Raw genomic sequence first — 19266 nt, 5'->3', positions numbered from 1 at the left:
GACGGAAAGAAAGAAGAGACAATTCGTAAGAGAAGGTGAAGAGAAGGATAGGAGGGAGAGGAAATCCAGGTATCTTCCCAGTCCTAGGTTGGCACTACAATGCTTTTATCAATCTCCATTGTTTAGGTTTTGCTGTCTCCCTAGCCTCCTAGCGCAGGAACTTTTGTACATCACATCCCCATGGCTGCAGAACGGAAGCTTGGTAACTGTGAGGAGTTAGTACACCTCAAGAGTCCCCACTCCAGCCAGTCTACCTAAATTCCAGCTATTTCACTTGCTCACTGGGTATTTAACCTCTCTATGCCTGTTTCCTCTTCTGTAAATGAGGATGGTAATAGTACAGCTACCTCACAGTGTTGTGAAAATCGAAACCGGGTGGGTAGTACGTATGTTCATTGTATAGCACTTAGTGCGTGCGATAGTAAGCAAACACTTAATGAGCATTAGGTATTTTTTATTATATTTGTTGAATAAACTCCAGAAAATAAGCTCTTTGAAAATAAGGATTTTGCCTATTTTGTTAAAGGCTATCTTCATCACCTACAGCAGTATCTGCCTGGCACTTAGTGGGTTTTTAATAAGTAGCCAGTTGAATAAATGAAAAGGAAAGTAGGTTCTGAGGCCTGTATTAACCAGAGGGCTTACTGCTCTCAATGGAAGTGTGAGTTAAAATCACACCAGATGGTAGGTCCTAAAGACACTTTTTTCTTTTTCTTTTTCCTATTTCATAAAAACAGGTCTTTGTTGATGAAGAATTTAATTTTATTTTTGTTGTAACTGGACCTAAACATACTTTTGAAGTGATTGTATTTTGAAAGCCAAATGACTAATTATTCTTCATTTGTTCTTAAATTTGAGAAATTCAAACACTCACAAAGTGTATGTACTACCTACCAGCAAGAACTGTTTTAAGACAGTAAATATGAGGCAATTTCTGCCTCAAACTTGGACCCAACACTTCTCTTCTCTGGGCCTCAACTTTTGATCTGTAAAAGGAGGCTTTTGAACCACATAAGTTTTTCCAGCTATAAGACTACTGTGTGGTCCTTGCTCTTGAGGATTTCATAATCTGAAGGTGCTCATTTTGGGGCTGGACAGATGTGGATTCACGCCTGCTATTTATTAGCAATGTAACCCTGAGCAAGTGACCCAGCTGTTTGGAGCCCCCCCCCCTTTATTAATCTATTATATAAAATGAGCATGATGTCTCATATCTTACAGACTTTGTGCAAAAACCACTTGAGGTCATTTATGTAAAGGACTTAGTATAATGCCAGATTGAGAAACTCTTCATAGCAAGTTCCTTCCCCCCTTGGGAAAATTGGCCATACTAAGATGTCGAATATGTCTTTCCTTCTCCCTCCTTTTTCCTCCCCTCCTCTCCTTACTGCATCTGAATACAGTTTGCTTTCAAAGTATTTTTCCTGTGTTCAAAACTGGGCATAATACTGTTTCCCTGGGAAAATGACCGATTCCAAATTTGAGGCCAGAGTAAGTAGTAGGTGAGCCTGGAACATCTCATTGTGCCAGAAAGCAAGAAAGTGCTCAAACACTGATAGTGTTGTGTGAAAAGGACAAAGACCATCTGGAAGAGGCTCCTGCAGGCCAAATTAGGCATGATTTTGCGCATGAAAAAATGATAGAAATGGATTATAACATGTTGAATAACAATCTAAATCCAGTGATATTTTTTTTAAAAGGGAGGGGTTTTCTTGACAGAAAGTCAAATGAATAATAGAAATGAACGATAGATTTAGAAAAATCATTGTTTTGCAGCAGCAACTAATTCAGGATGCTAAAACCATTGAATGAAAGATCATTGGGGAATAGAGTATTCATACAATCTTGACTATCACGCCATAGATTACTTATTAACTACAAAGGGAAAGGGTACCTTAATAGTGGAGAAATATGACAGACACCCACTTAACCAAGTTTCTACCCATTAGAATCATCAATGAAACAAACTGATATTACACATGGTTGACCCTTGAAAGTGGGGGTTAGGGATGTTGACCGTCCCCCCACAGTCAGAAATCCTCATATAACTTTTGACTCCCCCAAAACTTAACTACTACTAGCCTACTGTTGACCAGAAGTCTCACCAATAACATAAACAGTCAATTAATACATATTTTGCATGTTACATGCATTATATACTGTATTCTTACAATGAAGTAAGCTTGAGAAAAGAAAATATTAAGGAAACCATAAGGAGGGGCGGCCAGATGGCTCGGTTGGTTAGAGCAGGAGCTCTGAACAACAGGGTTGCCGGTTTGATCCACATGGGCCATTGAGCTGTGCCCTTCACAAGTAGATTGAAGACAAGGAACTGCTGCTGAGCTACCAGCGGGGCAGCCGGATGGCTCAGGTGGTTAGAGCGTGAGCTCTCAACAAGGTTGCCAGTTCAATTCCCACATAGGATGGTGGGCTGCACCCCTCGCAACTAAAGATTGAAAACGGCAACTGGGCTTGAAGCTGAGCTGCGCCCTCCACACTAGATTGAAGGACAATGATGCGGAGCTGATGGGACAATGGCCCTGGAGAAACACACTGTTCCCCAATTTTCCCCAATAAAATTTATTTTAAAAAAATAAGGAAAATACATTTATAGTACTTATTCAAAAGAATCTGCGTTTAAGTGGACTTGTATAGTTCAAACCTGTGTTGTTCAAGGGTCCACTGTACTTCCTGATGTAATACAGTGGGATATAAACAAAATCATCTGTGTAGAATTTAACCCCCCAAAATGCTTAACCTAAACCTAATTATGAAGAAACATATGGGAACACTCAGACCGAAGTTGTGGGGATATTCTTAAATAAACAAAATTAGGCTGGACTCTTCAAAATATCGTCATCTAAGACAAGGTAGGCTACTGTTCTCAATTGAAGGAGACTAAAGAAACTTGACAATGAAATGTAATAAACAATCCTTGGTTGGCCTCTGGATTAAGGGGGGTAAATAGCTATAAAGAACAGTACTGGAACTGAGGAAATTTGAATATAAAAAACTGAATATTAGCTATTTCACCAATGTTAAAAGTCTTAGGTGTGATAATAGTATTTTTGCTATATAGAAGAATGTCCTGGGCCAGCCTAGTGGCTCAGGTGGTTGGAGTGCTGTGCTCCTAATGCCTAGGTTGCTGATTCCATTCCTACACGGGCCAGTGAGCTGCGCCCTCTACAGCTAAGATTGTGAACAACAGCTCTCCCTGGAGCTGGCTGCTCTGAGCACCTGTAGGTTGGCTTGAGCTGTTGCTGCCAGTTACTGTGTACTGCCATGGGCTACCTTTAGTGTCCTGAGAGACCGACTGCCTCAGCCAGAGGGAGCACAAGGCTCATAATACCAGCATGGGCCAGGGAGCTGTGTCCCACACAATGAGACTGAGCAACAACGGCTTGAACTGCGGTGGGGAGGCGGAAGAAGGGGGGGGGGAAAGAATGTCCTTTGGGATGAAATTTCTGCATTTCATTTTTAAATGAGTTAGCAAAGACAACAAAGATACACACTCACACATACATATTTGTATGTAGAAAGTGATAAAACATGTATAGCAAAACGTTAAAAATTGGTAAATCATGGCCCAAGCTATTCCCTACATTTAATCACACACATCTCAGTGAGAACTCTAAGGCTTTATTACAAATGCACTTGACTGCTGCGGAGCCCCCTCTCCAAACTTTCTCCTGCATTCTTCCTCTCAACACATCCCTCCATGGCAGGTCACTAGGCCATTACGGAAGAGGAATCTGGGGAGAGTGAAAAAGTGCAATGTTTTCTCCAAAGTCTTCCGAAACAACCACTGAGTCCTCCTGGCTCCAGCTGAGAATCTTCTGGTAAAAAGGGTGAGACTTTCAACTCCCATCTTCAAGGTTCTCCATGTCTACATCCTGGGGGGCTTTTGTCTTCTTTTGCGATTTGGGCTGTGGTTCAGTAGTTCTGACTGGCTTTGCCGGGGCTTCCACTGAGCAAAGAGAAAGAAGAAGCAGTAAAGAACCCAAAGGTACCCCTTGGGGTCCCAAGGCTGCCCCCTCACCCCACCTCTGTGCCTTGCCTCACCTTCCATGGCTGCTTTCTCTTTCTGGGCAAGCCGGATCTGCTGGAGGAGTTTTCTGCGCTTCTTCCCAGACAGAGTAATGTTGGCACGTGCACTGGACCTGAAAGGTTGGTAGAAGCAAAGATGCACAGAACATGAACCACACAAGTTGTTCTGGCTATTGAAAAGGTCTTTGGATCCACGTCAAAGAACTGTTTGAAAATCTGGGCTCTAATGTAGTGAGTTTACTCTCAACACAAAGTATTTACCATTTAAATGTTAAATTTTAGTATATTGTAGAAACTTGTAAGGTAAAACTATTTTTCTCTACTCTCAATACTTCTGACACCACATGTGGACTTTTTCTTTTTCTTCCACGTTAAGCAATTCTCCAATTCTCAGAGGACAGTGACTGAGTGTTCTACAAATTTAATTCAATTCTGACACTATCTACCTAGAGATAGTATGTTATTACCTGTGCTTCTGACCCATCAGCTATAAATCAGGATTCTCACAACCCCCTTCTCAGATACCATACTTTGCTCACAGAACTCAGAGAAACATTTACTTGCATTTACCAATTTATGATAAAAAGATACAACTCAGAAACAGGCAGATGGCAGAGATGCATAGGGCAAGGGATGGGGAAGGGGCCAAGAGTTTCCATGCCCTGTCCAGGTGAGCCACCTTCCCAGCTCCTCCACCAGTTCACCAACCAGAAAGCTCATCAAATCTCTGTTTTTCAAGAGTTTTTAATTGAGTTTACTAGCCAGCAACCACACCTGTCCCCAATCCACTTCCCAGAGTTCAGTGGGTGGGGCTTACATTTCCAATCCTCTAACCACTGGGTTTTGCTGGTGAACAGCCCCACTCTGTCACTCACTAACATAAACTTAGGCGTGCTCAAAAGGGGTTCCTAATGAAACAAAAGCACTATCACTCCAAGGGTTTTAGGAGCTCTGTACCAGAAACCAGGGACAAAGGCCTTTATTAGGTATTACATTGATAATGAAGAAGCCAATGAAAGGACGGGATGGGAACTCTTCCCCCAAGATTCAGGGGGCCTTGAAATTTATATGCAAAACCCCACATGCGCCTATGTGAAAATTCATCCATTGTATGCAGACTTCTGTGTCAGCTTTAAAATTTACTTACAAAAGTCCAAGTGAATGTACAATTTTTCTTGGGGAGATGGAAGAGTTGACAGCTCTCCTTATGATTCTCAGTCGGGTCCAAGACCCAAAGAAAGTTTGTGACCTACTGGTACAGTGGAGAGGCTAGCAGAGTTTAGGCACAAACACAGCAGGCACGTTCCTCGCATAAACGCGAGTGCACAACGAAAGCGGAGAGGTGTTAGCTGCTCCGGAGCTGGGCAGGGAGGGGGAAGGAGACTCGGTAGGGAGGACCGAGAAGAAGGTATGGCACTCACGCCCGCTTCTTGAGGTGGTGCCGTGTGATCAGCCCTTCGTCTATCACAGCCCCGACCACCCGGTGCTTCAGTCGCCGCTCCCGGTTCAACACACGCCGTCGCTTGAACAGTTTCTTCTTCAGCTCCTGCGAAGAAGGAAGATGCTAGTCAGACTGAGGCCGCGCACCGCGACCTGATACCGCCCGCACCGTCGACTCAGGCCTATCTATTCTATCTGGGGCGAGATTAGAGGGTTCCGGGACCCTTGGGAAATAAAGTTGGCACTCCCACACGGTCACCGTTCGGGGCCGGTTGATCTTCCCTCCCGGAGCACCCATCGCTGAGCCGCGTAGCCGACTTGGGATCCGTATTTCCGCTCTGCGCGAAGTCCCCATAGTCCCCGCCCCCCAGCCCTCCACGAGCCAATTGTAGCTTGGGGGCGGGTCCTGGTACTATATAAAGGAAATGGGCCGGCTTTTGAGCCTTTCGAGGGCTACGACAAAGTAAGTGCAGGTTCTGTCTCCTTGCCGGTGCGGCCGTGGGGTGGGGGGGAGGCTTCTGGGCTGTGCTTGCGGACCCTCCTCTTCTTGGCGGGGATCGGGTGTGCGGTCTCGATCCCCGTAATGTATGGAGGCAGACGGAAAGGGCTCCGGCCCCCTCGGCGTCATGTCTTCGGTGCCGGCGGCCTCCAGTCCGCCGGTTCTATCCTCAAGCGCCGGGACACGAGGCTCCAAGAAGCAGGGCACAACCGAGCAAGGTTCAGCGGGCTCCTCTCTGGGGTGCTCATGACTTCTCCTTTGATTTCAGGTCTGTGAAGCCGCCCCAGGTGCTGAGCTGTCGTATCGCCTTCCTCTTCCACTTCAGATTGCAATCAATAAAGGCCGTACCCGTAGTAGGTGTGTGTCCGCGTTCTTTTTTCTTCCGAGGCCGCAGAGTTAGGGAGGCTGTACGAACACGTTATTTCACAAAGCGGGTTTTGCAAATTTTCCCTTGGACTTCAGGCTTCTGCCGGAGTGCTGGTGACATTGCGCAGAACGTTCTCAGGCCGACCTTGCAGGCAGCTGTGGATGGCTGCGCTGCGCGGAACCCTCCACGTGGCGACCTTGGCTGCGGGGACGCGCCGCGCCTTGGGTAGGAATGGACACAGTGGGGGGGCAAGCTGGGTTCTAAATGACCCCCGAGTCTAGTCCATGAAATGGTGGCTCTTAAAACCTCTGGTTACATTGCGCCTGTTTTGCAGCCCTTTGATAGAACTCGGGCGCTGGGTGACATATGCCTTCCACTCGTGTCCACAGGCTCCCTGGCTGGTAGCTGCCTGGCAGACCGCTGTCTCTGGGATAAACTCCACGCCCAGCCCCTTCTGGGCAGCGTCCCCACCTTCGACTGGTTCTTTGGGTATGAGGAAGCCCAAGGACTCCTCCTGCCGCTGCTGCAGGGTGCCCGAGCTGCCTGTCCGCTGCGTGTGTTGGACGTGGGCTGTGGGACCTCGAGCCTGTGTACAGGCCTCTACACCAAGTGCCCGCACCCTGTGGACGTGCTGGGGCTGGACTTCTCTCCTGTGGCTGTGGCCCACATGAATAGACTCCTGGAAGGTGGCCAAGGCCAAACACCCCTGAACCCTGGGCACCCTACCTCCCGCTTGCACTTCATGCAGGCTGATGTCAAGAACCTGGAGCCCGTGGCTGCTTCAGGCTCCTTCCAACTAGTGCTGGACAAAGGCACCTGGGATGCTGTTGCCCGGGGTGGTCTGCCTGGGGCTTACCAGCTGCTGTCAGAATGCCTGAGGGTCCTTAGCCCCCAGGGGACCTTAATTCAGTTCTCAGATGAGGACCCTGATGTGCGGCTGCCCTGCCTGGAGCAGGGATCCCAAGGCTGGACTGTGACTGTGCAGGAGCTTGGCCCTTTCAGGGGCATCACCTACTTTGCTTACTTGGTTCAAGGTTCTCAATAAAGACTTTTAGTCCTGACCCTAGTGTTTCTGTTGGGTGAGAAGTGGTAGAGCTTTGCTTTTGCAAAATGGCTGGAAAGGGAGGATTTCAGTCCTGGCTTCCACATTCACTAGCTGGGTGCACATAGTGTTGACTGTTTGTGTGCCCCAGTTTACTCATCAGCAAGGTCGGAATGGTACCTGGAGTTACGGGATTACATACAGTGATGAGTGAACATTAGCAGGGCCAGGCACAAGATGAGTGCTGAATTGAGAAGGTACAAGTGGCTCATTCTCCACCCCCAACTAACTAAAAGAAATCCTAAAAGCAGCAGATAGGAATTCTTAATCCAATTCCCAGCATTAACTGACTTGTGTGGCCCAGTGGCCTAACCTCTAAGCCTCATTTTTCTCATCTGTGAAAGGATGGGTAGGAGGGCTCCATAAACAAACCTAGGTGAAATGTTCAAGGGAGAGAACAGAACAAACTACTTCCCCTCAAAGCTCCTGGGAGGCAGGAGATGGGAGTAGTCCATAAAGAGGCTTCTGCAGACATGGAAGCCTGTTGCTGGGTGCCAGAGAAGACGGGTTGGGGGGCTCCCCGACATTCACTGTCCTCAAGAATCCAGGAGGCATCTTATTCTATCTGTACCTGCCTCCAGCTGAGTTCTGGGTTAAAGGTTCTTAAGGGAGATCTGGGGTCCAGTGGGTTCCAAATCCAGCCTGGTGGGTGGGGTAGGGGGTGGGGGGTTAAAGAGCCCATTAATAGTGAAACATATTCCTGATAATATTGAATTTTTAAAAGATAAAATGAATTTGTGATGTTTCTGTTTCACTTCAGATCAAATCACATTTTACTAAAAAACCCAGAAGACCACAAATTTTTAATTTTTGCTTATAAAAAAATAACATAGCAATTAAAATGAAGAGCCTAACTTCACAGCCTCAGTGTCCTCATGAGGGAAAAAATATCTCCCTCAGTGGGTTCTGAAAATCATGAGGTAAAAGTGTTTAGCATAGTGTGTGGCACGTAGTAAATCCTCCTGCCCCAAAAGTTTCTATAACATTGTACAGACATGGGAAAATCTAGAACAGAAGACTCCCCAAATGTTAACTATGTGGGTAATCGGATTTGGGATAATTTTATTATCTTTTTTCCTCACAATAATCAATAAACATTTAAAAATATATATTAAAAGCCATGGTCCATCTGATATCAGGACTACCCCCTCTAAAGTTCATCAACTATGCCAACCACCTTGACCTTTCTCTCACACTTCAACGTTTTTCTTAACTATGTTTACTGAACGTCTACTGTGTGCCTGGCGCTGCTTAGTGGAGGGGCCACAATTGAGTTCTTCATCTTGGTCCTGCCCAGAACATCCAGGTCACAAGGGCCCTATTGAACCAGCCACTTCCCTCACCTGTCTCTTCATTTTGGTCCTGGAAGAAGACCTCAGCCTCTTCTTCCTCATCATCAGTGAGTAACAGCAGCTCCTCAGGTGGCCACCGGAGTTCTCCACTCTTCTTCACTTACCCCAGAAGCTTCTACCACAATGGAGGGTAGATGGGTATTTTGAGAGACAACCTGCATGGAGATAGCAAAAGGCTTGGGCCAAATTGGAGGATGAGCCAGCAGCGGGACACAGGGTGGGGAAGTACTAACCTGACCATCTTGGTGACTTTCAACACTGTCAATTTTTCCTCTGTCCTTCCAGAGAGGGTTGGTCAGCCTAAGACTTTCTGGATGCTGAAAGGAGCCTGGGCTATCTCTAGGCCAAGGCCCATCCTCACTGCTCCCTGGCACAAGGTCCATGGGTGCTGATTCTTAGAATGCAGGGTGGTTGAAATCAGAGTTCTGAACCTCTGCCCATTGCACCCCATAGATTGCCCCTTTAATCTTCTGTGGAGCCTGGCTCCTTAATCACTTCTGAAGAGAGGAGGATGACATGCTAGGAGATTATGGGCCTTCCAGGGGAGGAGAAAATCTGAAGAGGGGATAAGAGCTTTATTTTTACTCATTCCTTGGTAACACTGGGCAAGGCAATAGGGATATCAACAAGGGCATCTGGATTAAAACCCTGTGAGTGAAGAGCTTTTTAATAAACTTGGAACTTCCTGATTTCTTTGCCGACTAGGTCTCCCTGGTTGACATGCTTCTTGTATCTTATTTAATGAGTATTTATGTGGTATTTACTATTTGCCAGGAATTGTTTTAAAGGCTCTCTATATAAACTCATTTAATTATCCTAAAACGATGAGATACTGTTATTAGCCCCATTTTCTGATGCAGAAACTAGGGCACGAAGAACTTAAATAAGACTTGTCCAGAGTCACACAACTAAGAGGTATTTTTTTCTCTAAACTATAATTCGGTATGTTACAGAGTTTTCATGATTTCAGGGGGGAGAAAATGCCAAGAGTATACCATGATGAGAAATGTAATAAGTTTACTAACAAGTACAATAAAGAAAAAAATATGTAAATGTACCCTTTCCCCCACCCAGTACACTTGGCTTTGAGTTTTTGTTCAGGAGTTGAAGGGATTCAAGGGGGTCAATAGATTGATGTGTCTAAGTATCTGGATGTCCACTATGTGTATTGAAAAAGCACAAGTTATTGTAGGAAACCACAGAGCACAGCCCTAGCCCTCTATTGATTAAGAAATTTCATAACTGGGCCGTTAATTGTAAAACCCACAGCAATCATGAAGACAGGCACTCTTCCCCTAGCAATCCCACTCCAGATTTCATGACTATGAGCCCCGCGCTTCGCCCTCGGCGCCAACACCTTCTCTCTCTCTCTCTCTTTTTTTTTTTTTTTTTTTTTGCGCCAATACTTTCTTGACACGTTCAACCGTCTCAGCCAAATCTAGTCTTCACACCCAGGCGCTCTAGATTCTAAACGTCTCGCTGATCAGGCTCTCTAGTCCGTTCCTTCTCTAGAGTGTCCTCTGTGGGTCGCTCTAGCCTGCGCAGGAGGCGGTGAGACAGCGGCTGCCTTTCTAGGCTGCGGGAGGCGGCAGAGGGCGCCTCGTTGGTCGCGCGGTCGGCCATGGAGGCCTTACGCAAAGCGCTGGTTGTGGGCGCAATGCTGGGCGTGGGGGCTGGTGTGGGCTCCGCGCTCTTTGTCCTCGTGACCCCAGGAGAGGAGCGGATTCAGGCGATGCTTAAGGTGGGAGCAGTTTGGAGTCTGAGTTGGGATGGACGGCCAGGCGGAGAGCTCCGGGCCTGGAACCCGACCCGGACTACGAACCTCTCTTCCCCCCCGCAGGAGATGCCGGGGCAGGACCCGCGGGGCAGGGAAGAGACGGCCAGGAACAAGCAGTTAGTGCTGGCCACTCTGCAGGAGGCAGCGGCCACGCAGGAGAACGTGGTCTGGAGGAAGAACTGGATGGGCGCCGGCGGCGGCAGGTCAGCGTAAGCCGCAACCTGCCCCAGTGGGCCCTGGGACCTCTGCTCCGGCGCTGGAGTCCGAGGCAGCCTTTCTCTTCCATGGGCCTTCGGGGAGTCCCGGCCCGGTGACCTGCCGCCGGGTGAGCACGTTCCCCACAAACCCTGCACTGACGCTTTCACGTCCCTATCGCGGGCCGGGACCATCGGATGTGGTGAACTGAAGGCACCAATAAAACACGTTCCTCCGTCCAGAGTGACCCCGTGTGCTCTGACGCCTATAAATGCCTAGAATGTTCCCGGGGTCGGTGCTGTGGGCGGGCATGACCGTGGCTCTCGCCTGCCCCGTTCCCCATTTGAGGTTGAAGCCCAGTAGGAACAAACGACCACGTTTTCAAAACACAAGTCAGGTCATGTGGTCTGTTTGAGTATACTTTTGGGGATAATCGCTGGATATTCTTGAAATCAACTACCCTGGAAAATCTTGTAGCAGTATAGATGCCCATAGAAGACACTTTGGATCCTGTCCACGGTGTGACGTGAGAAAGGGGCTTCTAGCACTTAACATGTGCCAGATATCTTCTGTGGCCATTATTTAACCTTTGGAGTCCCGCTTACTAGTAGTGAAAAGAGCGTGCCTGAGTCAGACAGGTCTTCATATAACTCCAGCGTGTTACAAAACCTGAGCCTCAGTCCTGTTCTATAAAAGGTGATAATTGTCTTAAGGGCTATCTTAAGATTAATTTAGAGATGTAAAATGTAGTGCCTGGCACAGCAGCCTCTTAGTAAATGTAGTGGGGTTTTTCTACCTCAAGTTTTCACTGTAGTTTTCAATCTCTAGGTCATCATAGGATCTACTGGAGACACCACTGAAGGGGTGAGATAAAGCCATCAGTGGGGTCGCAGCCCCAGCCAAGTCTATTGCTCCCTACCCCCCACCCCCGCTTTGTCTTTTATATCCTGTGGTTCTCAGCAACATTGTAATGGGGGGTGGGGGTGGGGACGAAGGCTAAATTTAAATTTATTTTAAATTTATTAAAAATAAATTTAGCCAGAACACTAAATACAGCTTGATGACACTGAGGTGTAAACCCACATATGAGCATTGGTGTTTTCAGCTGCTGGATGAACTCAGAAGGTAAATACATTTGTCATGTGTGACCTTTAAACTATGACCCTTTCCTAGTCCGGGAATGAGAGGAAAGTCAGCAGCTGTTTTGAGGGAGCACTAGGGTGAGGTGATCAGCAGTGAGAGGAGCTCTGATGTAAGCGCTTGGCAGTTCAGAGACTGGAGCCCTATTCGGGCTCCCCAAGTATGGTTCATGATTTGCTGCCTGCGACCTGTCAGTCTGGGTAAGTCATGTGCTTTAGTGTCCCAGTCTCTAAAATGGGATACTTGTACCTACACCTAGGTAATAGTGCCTTCATATCTAATGCACATAAAGCACTTAAAACTGGTACATATTAAGTATTCAATATTTCTTAGTGCAGAAGAGATGCAATTGTGAAGGTCACTAATGTTTCTCAACATTTGGGAATAACCACATAAAAAATTACCCTTTTAGTAGCTAGTAATTACTGGGGACTTTGGTGCCAAGCACTGTGCTAAAAGCACCTTATATCGGCATTATGTAACCCCCACAACCATCCCAATTAACAGGTACTATTATCCCTATTTTACTAAAGAAGGAAATGAAACTAAGCTTAACGAAGTCAAGTTACATACCGTGTTTCCTCGAAAATAAGACCTAGCCGGACCATCAGCTCTAATGCGTCTTATACTAAAATAAGATCGGGTCTTATATTAATTTTTGCTCCAAAAGACACATTAGAGCTGATGGTCCGGCTAGGTCTTATTTTCAGGGAAACAGTAGCTAGTAAGGATTTCAGACTTATGCACCGCTTTACCCATAAGCGCAAAAGGTGCTCTCTATTGTACTCCCCACCCCAGCACCTTGCCCGTCTCAACTGCCTCAGCAACTCATCATACCCAGAGATCAGAAATAAGTCTGTCGGAAACATGAGATGTGGAGTAGGGTCTACCTGAAAAGCCTTCCCTTTTCGATTCTTCCTCTGCCTCAGTTTTGTCCCTCTCAGCCATTCAGGAAGGACTCAGGCACATAGAGAACTCAGAGGGTCTGTTTATTAGGAAGGAGATGTCAGTCAGTGCTTTATCAAAGACGAAGAGGTCAGAGAAGGATGGCGGGATAAAGGCCTCTCAGCTGGGACATTTCTTGGCCACAATGAGGACAGCAGAAGGCACAAGTCCTGGAAATGGAAGAAAACAGGCTTGAACCACAGATACTTGCTTTTTGCCTCCAAATTCCTGGCTTCACACCATCACCAGAGTCCCTTCTCTGCATCCTTTCCTTTCTCAGGCATGCCCCCTACCCACCCCAGTCGTGCTTCAGATCCCGCATGTCATACCCAGCTCCTGCAGGGGCCGCTCCATGTCAGCCTCTGAGAAGGCCCGCCGGGGGAAGCCACTGAGCAACTGCACAGGGTCCTGGTCCCCTCCAGGTTCCTCCCCACGGTGGAGCTCCACATAGAGCCTCACAGCAGCCAGCTGTTCACGCGCCCGGAACGTCTGGGTCAGTGACGTCCCATCTGGCAGCCTGACCTAGAGAGAAAGTAAGATACAGTATGGTGAGTGTCAAAACTGAGTGAGGTACCCGAGTAAGGAAAAGGAGAACAAGCTGCATCCTCCTTCCTCTCAGAATGAACCGGCATGATTACTATTTGAAGCACCGACTGAACCACCGCTTACACTGCTGTACTAAGCACTAAAGAGATTTCCTGCTCCCTTACAATTCAAGAAAGACAAGAGTACACTAAAGTATCTAAATACATACATCATAAATGAATAAATGGTAGCTTTGCAAATAGCTGTGTAATAAACCAAATGAACAAATGAACAAGTGAAGAGGCACCGTATTTTGCTGTGTATAATGCGCTCCCATGTATAATGCACACCCATGGTTTTCGCCCAAACTTTCTGGGGGAAAAAAATTTTAGTGCTGGCTTCGGCAGCACATATACCAAAATGGGAACGATACAGAGAAGATTAGCATGGCCCCTGCGCAAGGATGACACGCAAATTCGTGAAGCGTTCCATATTTTTATAGTGGATGGGAGGAGGGGGGCTCACACAGTGTGAGGGATATAAATGATAAACGTCTAAGTATTACTTTGTCTTGTGCGCCTGAAACTAATAAAAAAATGAAAAATCATTTCAATTTTTTAATTCAAATTTTTATTTGTTTACATTTTGTCGCATCCAGTGCAACACAGGCAGTGAGGGAGCGAGAAGGGGCGGCTTTGGGTTAAGTTTTTAAGAAAGAAACAAACAGAGACTTAATGCAGTTTAAATCTCAGGCCAGGGGTCTCTCAGTCTCAGAGGACTGGAGCCCAGAATAAAGCCGACTGGTGGTATTTATTGATAAGTATACAAGGGAGTATTATTGTTTTTGACACAGTCTGTGAGACTCATCCATCACGTTACAGAAACAACCCAAACCAATTATGTTGGTCCCCAAACAGCCGAAGCAAAAGACCTATGATGACTGAGGTGAGGTATGTGACTCCCTAAAGGACGTATATAACATGTCGAGCCTGTTTTATAAAGCTGAGCAGACAGAGCTTGATTTTATCGCTCTAAAGACTTTCCTCACAATTAGGTGAGAGGAGTAAAACCAGAGCCAGCAGTGGTTTTTCCCAGGCAGGGGGAAGGGGAAACAAGGCCCCTTCCCAAATCTTTCTAAGGCAGCTCATCGGGGGATCTCCACCGGTTCCCGGGTTCCGCCTGGCTTGAGTTGTCCCCCTCCCCCCACCCTGTGGGGAATCTTACTCGTCATTGGCTGCAAACCCTCTTTTGGAGACTAAATAGAGAGAAATATACAGTCCCAGGGATACACAGTCTCACAGACTCTTCTTTCCACAAGGAAAGACATGGGGGGACAGTCTGCCAGGCTGTTGTGTGACAACAACATTTAGGTTCTTTTTTTTGTATTATAAAGGAATTTTAGCATTTATCTTTTAACATTATGGTACACAAAATTTTATGTAACCAATAATTACAAAACACAAGAACAGATACAAGGTACAAATTTACGGTATTTATGCATCATAGGCCAAGAATTCTTCCTCGTTGCAAGTTCGTTGTAAGTTCAACAAAACCCATTATCATATTCCAGGGTATTATTTTACATATGGATATCATTGATTTCTAGAGTTACACTTTATACTCATAAGCATAAATAAAAGAATTAAGAAACATATAGATATGGAATTAGTAGGCCCCATGTATAATGCACATCCTTAACTTTCTCTCACACATATGGGCAAAAAAGTGTGCACTATACACGGCAAAATACGGTAATTGCTGAGTAAGAGGGAGGTATGGATTTAAATAAGACTGGGTAAGTGAAATGTGATCTCTCTCCTAAGAGTAGAGGAGAGAGGACTTCCAAAGTTATTTACAAAGAAGGGAGAGGTTTGGCAAAGGAAACATAACTGAAAAAAGCTCTGGGCTGGGTACCTTACAGGCCAACAGAAAGGTCCCAGGAGCAAGACAGAAATCAGAATCAGTACCTGTATGCGGCACTGGTCATACTCCCGCTTGGTGGGAGGCTCCTGGCTGGGAGAGGAGGGAACAGGACCCGGCTCTGTTGTTGGGGATGGCTGAGAACCCACATTACCACCATACTGGAGGACAAAGGAAAACACTCCATCAGGCACTCGCTCATCCTCAGAAGAAACACTGTGTAAGCCCATCCTTTCCATCTGAAGCAGAAAAGGGGATTTACCAGCCCACCTACTTAATTACTACCCTCAGGGTCTTCCCAATCACCTACCTTCTTGGCTCTCTCTGCTTTGTCCCTCTCGATCTTTTCTCGGACTCTTTGTCTGGAATACAGACAGAAAGAAAATAGGTCAGGCGTTGGCAAAGCAAATATTGATTCCTTTCTTCTCTCTAATCCAACATCCCCAGCACCCACACCTGGCTGCTAACTCTTCAGCTTTTTCCCTCCTCCGCTCCTCAGCAGCCCGGCGCATCTCATCTTCCTGTAGCCGCTGTCGCGCAGCGGACAACTCTTGCCCTTGTCTCCTGCGCTGCCGTTCCCGTTCCAATGCCTCCCGCTCCTCTCTTTCTTCACGCTCCCGCTGCTTCTGGGCCACCAGCTCCAACATCCTGTGGGGCAGAAAGGAAAGAGCTCAGGAGAAATGGACATGGATTGGGAAGGTGAGTTTATAACACGGGACTCCAAAAACAAAATCAGGGAACATGTGTCCCAAGCAGGTGAAAGAAAAACAAAAACTGTCAAGAAAGGACAGAGGGAATGTGAAAAGTTCAAGGTTCTTTGATCAGACTGTGCACTGGGGAGAAATGGAAGGTGACCCTCAAAAGTGCGAGATTGTTCCTTACTACATACCTCTTAGTCTGTTCCTGTCTTTCCTCTTCACTCAAAATGGGTTTGCCTTCTCCCGCAGAAGACTCCGGTCCTACAAACGAGCAGTCGGTATTATTCCCCGTCCACCCTCCTCGGGCCCGCCTGCGTAATCACACCGTGTCCCTCAGTCAGGACCTTCAGGACCACCTTGCTCCGAGGAGGTGGGTTCCCGTCCCAGGGTATGTCCAAGGGGCGCTGCTAGCGGCTCGTCTGCGTCGGGGTCGTCTTCGTGCTCCATCAACCTGGCAGAGAAAGTCGGAAGGGAGGTGAACATTGAGGCTGCCCGTCCCAGCAGTCCTCAGTCCCCGCCACCCACTGTGAACGCTCACCAGTCCATCGCGGCCTCGATGCCCTGGTTCCCTGTGAGGGCCAGAGCCTTCTCCCTGGGGGCAGAAACACCGTGAATAGCGCCCAAGAGCCATGGTGACGGTCAGGCTGGGGCGTAGAGCCTGAGGCCAGGCCGGGGGAAAGGCCCGGACACGTCCGCGAGCCCGCCGGCCGGGGTTAGGGGAGCTCCCTTACGCGCGTCCCCTGGGGAAGCCCATCTCGATGAGACTCTCCAGAGCCGTCAGCTCCGCCATGACGCCACCAACGCCGCTTCCGCGGGGACCTGGGGGGACGAGGAGGGCGGAGGGGATCAGCGCGGGGCGCCACCGGCCCGCGCACAACCCCGCCCCCGACGGGCCCCGGCCCGGCGCTCGCTCACTCACCCGGCTCTGGATCCGCCGCGGACCCTGACGAGAAGAAAGCGGAGGGGAAGCGGAAGTGGCTGTATCTGTTTGGGTCACGTGTAGGCGGACGTGGACGGGTGCCGCCGAGAGCCAGAAAACACAGGCCTGGCCGTAACGCCAGAACTGCGCGGCCGGAGCCAGGCAGCTTGTGGGAGGCGCCGATATGGGGACGGCCCCCAAAGCCCGGGCACCTGGTGACGGTGGGGAAGGACGGTGCGGCCCTGAAACCCCTGGGCGGAAGAAGCCAGCTCCGGATATGGTCTCTTAGCTCTACCAGTTGGAAAGTTATTTGGCAGTGTTTATCAGGAGCCATAGAAATGTGCATATCCTTTTTTTTTTTTTTTTTTTCCTTACCTTTTGTAAGAGTTTGAGTTAAACTGAGCACATATGCCGGGGAACAAGATCTCAAATACTTTGGAAATGTGCATATTCTCTGACTGCTGAAACTCTCCAGGGAATTGAGAGGTCTTCCGTCGGACCGCAGATGGGATTTTTGCAAAACACATTATCTCATCCTGTCATCACCTCCTTGCTTAAAACTTCTCCGACACCCCAATCACTTAGGAGAAAATTTAAATGCTGGTAGTCTGGCTTCCTCCTGCCCCTTTTTTTGTTAGAGCTCCATCTGTAAAGTGAGGATAACAATAGCACCTACCTCAGGTGCCTGGCAAGACTATTGTGTAACTATTTTGTTAGTAGTTAGTGCACAGTTTCATTTCCCACCACTTAAGTGTAACTTGTAATTATTGCAAAACAGTCCCTCTCCCTGCTCTGAGCCTTTGCACCTACCAGTGCTTCTGCCTGGGATGTCCTACCTCTTTGGTGGGCTTGCTTAATTCTGTTTTTTAACAGGATTCCGGATTTGCTTACTAAGGGAAGCCTGTTTTGACCACCTCCTCTCCAGCTCCCAGCTCTAGTATTTACCCCAAAAGCATTTATCCCCCTGCTGTGTAGTCCTTTTTGATTACTTAGCTCTCCACAGATACCTGGTCTGTTAGATCCCCAAAGATGAAGCTCACTTTTAATCTTTAATAGGCAGAGTGACAATAAATGACTGATATTGATAATGTATGCACCAGAAATTTTTAGATTAAGGCTTATTTAATCATCACAACAATCATATAAGTACTATTAGTCACAGGAAACAGACACAGGAAGATGAAATAGTTTACCTAAGGTCACAAAGCTGGTAAGTAGCTGTAGTTCAGGGGATCCTGCCGACTACGCCATGTGTTGTGCAGGGCGTCCGGCGGGGTCTCTGGTCCCACTCCCCACACAAGAACGCAGGACATGGTGAGGCCAAAAAGGAATACCCACGGAGCCATAGGTAGGGGAGTCACACCACTATACTCTCGCTGGCGGCTGGGTTGGAGACACAGGAACCAGGAGCCACATAATTCTCAACCCTCACTGCGCCGCTTGCAGGCACAGCCACCATCTATTTGCTAGCCTCCCTTTTTGTTTTGCTAGCGTAGCCACAGCAGTTATATTAGTGGCCAATTGCTCACTGGTTACAGCTGACGGCCAACTAGCCACAGCTGATGGCCATTTGATCACAGTCGATGGCCATTTACTACCTGAGCCAGCACCTTTCTATGTGAGGCTGAGAGCCTGGAAACTGCTTTTTGGGGCTCTGTCCCCACAGTAGCAGAGCTAGGATTCAAACCCTAGTGAATTTAGTGAATGCAGTGTGCATTGAATAAACCACCATGCTATTTTGCTTCTCCATGGTGGAGAGAAGAGCATCGGCTTTGGAGTTGGGACGTTTGGGCCCAAATCCTAACTCCTTACATGAAGCTTCAAACCATTTAGAACCTCAAATTTCTTATCTGTCAAAAGGTGATACCATCTCTTGGAACAATTGTGGTGAAGATTAAGGTGAGAATGCATGTAAAGCATGTCTTTAATGAGATAGTAGGTCCTTATTACTTGTAAATGAATAAATGCTAAGGATACAGGAAGCAAAAGAAAAAAGGCACAAAGTATTCACTGCAGTGTGTTAAGTGTAGCCTAGATAACAAATGTATTCTAAATTTATTCTAGAAGTCTAAGAATGATTAAATTGCATAGTACTGCCTCTGTGACTTACTTCCAGGTAAATACCCTATAGAAGTACAGAAATGTGAGGATCCACAAAGAAGGATATCCATAGCAAACACTGCAGACAACTTAAATGTTCCAACAAAGAGCCATGACCACTGTCCATTAAGGAGTATCCTCCAATGGAAAGTTATGCAGCGTTTAACATAATTAAGGAGGCTATGATTTAACCAATAAGGAACATTGTCCATAAGATACTAAGTGAAAGAAGAAAATATT

The 19266-nt window shown here is 47.3% G+C and overlaps 4 protein-coding genes and 2 non-coding genes across 9 annotated transcripts; 4 read left to right on the top strand and 2 right to left on the bottom strand.

Annotated features, from left to right (window-relative positions):
* Nucleotides 1-3619: 3619 nt before the first annotated feature.
* C11H11orf98 (chromosome 11 C11orf98 homolog) lies at nucleotides 3620-5860 on the bottom strand. Its single transcript, XM_033118793.1, has 4 exons — nucleotides 5747-5860; nucleotides 5469-5593; nucleotides 4063-4160; nucleotides 3620-3967 (listed from the first exon to the last, which is right to left on the bottom strand). Exons 1-4 carry the CDS (start codon nucleotides 5840-5842, stop codon nucleotides 3858-3860), a joined length of 429 nt encoding a protein of 142 aa, XP_032974684.1. The 5' UTR covers nucleotides 5843-5860; the 3' UTR covers nucleotides 3620-3857.
* Nucleotides 5861-5938: 78 nt separating this feature from the next.
* CSKMT (citrate synthase lysine methyltransferase) lies at nucleotides 5939-7414 on the top strand. 2 transcript variants are annotated; one of them, XM_033118791.1, is made up of 3 exons: nucleotides 5939-5950; nucleotides 6255-6578; nucleotides 6743-7414. In XM_033118791.1, exons 2-3 carry the CDS (start codon nucleotides 6515-6517, stop codon nucleotides 7396-7398), a joined length of 720 nt encoding a protein of 239 aa, XP_032974682.1. In that variant the 5' UTR covers nucleotides 5939-5950; nucleotides 6255-6514; the 3' UTR covers nucleotides 7399-7414. The 2 variants fall into 2 exon arrangements, with proteins under 2 accessions (XP_032974682.1, XP_032974683.1); XM_033118792.1 differs by lacking the exon at nucleotides 5939-5950 and having other exon boundaries at nucleotides 6255-6343; nucleotides 6449-6578.
* On the top strand, nucleotides 6025-6173 carry LOC117031432 (small nucleolar RNA SNORA57). The gene has a single exon (XR_004424568.1). It is a non-coding gene; the product is annotated as a small nucleolar RNA SNORA57 (small nucleolar RNA).
* Nucleotides 7415-10311: 2897 nt separating the features above from the next.
* Nucleotides 10312-11760, top strand: LOC117030962 (ubiquinol-cytochrome-c reductase complex assembly factor 3). Of its 2 annotated transcripts, XR_004424461.1 has the most exons (3): nucleotides 10312-10548; nucleotides 10648-10909; nucleotides 11608-11760. XR_004424461.1 is itself a non-coding variant. In XM_033121229.1 (2 exons), exons 1-2 carry the CDS (start codon nucleotides 10429-10431, stop codon nucleotides 10795-10797), a joined length of 270 nt encoding a protein of 89 aa, XP_032977120.1. In that variant the 5' UTR covers nucleotides 10312-10428; the 3' UTR covers nucleotides 10798-11026. The 2 variants fall into 2 exon arrangements, 1 of the variants encoding a protein (XP_032977120.1); XM_033121229.1 differs by lacking the exon at nucleotides 11608-11760 and having other exon boundaries at nucleotides 10648-11026.
* Nucleotides 11761-12887: 1127 nt separating this feature from the next.
* UBXN1 (UBX domain protein 1) lies at nucleotides 12888-17065 on the bottom strand. 2 transcript variants are annotated; one of them, XM_033121227.1, is made up of 10 exons: nucleotides 16927-17065; nucleotides 16739-16826; nucleotides 16546-16599; nucleotides 16352-16458; nucleotides 16199-16268; nucleotides 15766-15957; nucleotides 15620-15671; nucleotides 15357-15470; nucleotides 13194-13386; nucleotides 12888-13034 (listed from the first exon to the last, which is right to left on the bottom strand). In XM_033121227.1, the coding sequence occupies exons 2-10, from the start codon at nucleotides 16795-16797 to the stop codon at nucleotides 12985-12987; spliced, it is 891 nt and encodes a 296-aa protein (XP_032977118.1). In that variant the 5' UTR covers nucleotides 16798-16826; nucleotides 16927-17065; the 3' UTR covers nucleotides 12888-12984. The 2 variants fall into 2 exon arrangements, with proteins under 2 accessions (XP_032977118.1, XP_032977119.1); XM_033121228.1 differs by having other exon boundaries at nucleotides 16364-16458.
* Nucleotides 13781-13887, top strand: LOC117031397 (U6 spliceosomal RNA). The gene has a single exon (XR_004424537.1). It is a non-coding gene; the product is annotated as a U6 spliceosomal RNA (small nuclear RNA).
* Nucleotides 17066-19266: the final 2201 nt, after the last annotated feature.

This window comes from Rhinolophus ferrumequinum, chromosome 11, assembly GCF_004115265.2.
Source record: "Rhinolophus ferrumequinum isolate MPI-CBG mRhiFer1 chromosome 11, mRhiFer1_v1.p, whole genome shotgun sequence".
In the NCBI taxonomy this organism is placed as follows: domain Eukaryota; kingdom Metazoa; phylum Chordata; class Mammalia; order Chiroptera; family Rhinolophidae; genus Rhinolophus; species Rhinolophus ferrumequinum.
Note: the sequence above shows the minus strand (reverse complement) of the source record. Positions and strands in the feature narration are given on the sequence as shown.

Coding starts and splice junctions, on each gene's coding strand:
- UBXN1 (XM_033121227.1), bottom strand. CDS start 16,797: ATGGCGGAGCTGACGGCTCTGGAGAGTCTCATCGAGATGGGCTTCCCC. Junction 15,958..16,198: donor AGACAGGAACAGACTAAGAG/GTATGTAGTAAG, acceptor TCTGCCCCACAG/GATGTTGGAGCTGGTGGCCC. Junction 15,471..15,619: donor AAGCAGAGAGAGCCAAGAAG/GTAGGTGATTGG, acceptor TTTGTCCTCCAG/TATGGTGGTAATGTGGGTTC.
- CSKMT (XM_033118791.1), top strand. CDS start 6,515: ATGGCTGCGCTGCGCGGAACCCTCCACGTGGCGACCTTGGCTGCGGGG. Junction 6,579..6,742: donor GGGGACGCGCCGCGCCTTGG/GTAGGAATGGAC, acceptor TCGTGTCCACAG/GCTCCCTGGCTGGTAGCTGC.
- C11H11orf98 (XM_033118793.1), bottom strand. CDS start 5,842: ATGGGGACTTCGCGCAGAGCGGAAATACGGATCCCAAGTCGGCTACGC. Junction 5,594..5,746: donor AGATCAACCGGCCCCGAACG/GTGACCGTGTGG, acceptor CCTTCTTCGCAG/GAGCTGAAGAAGAAACTGTT. Junction 3,968..4,062: donor AGAGAAAGCAGCCATGGAAG/GTGAGGCAAGGC, acceptor CTCTTTGCTCAG/TGGAAGCCCCGGCAAAGCCA.
- LOC117030962 (XM_033121229.1), top strand. CDS start 10,429: ATGGAGGCCTTACGCAAAGCGCTGGTTGTGGGCGCAATGCTGGGCGTG. Junction 10,549..10,647: donor GGATTCAGGCGATGCTTAAG/GTGGGAGCAGTT, acceptor TCCCCCCCGCAG/GAGATGCCGGGGCAGGACCC.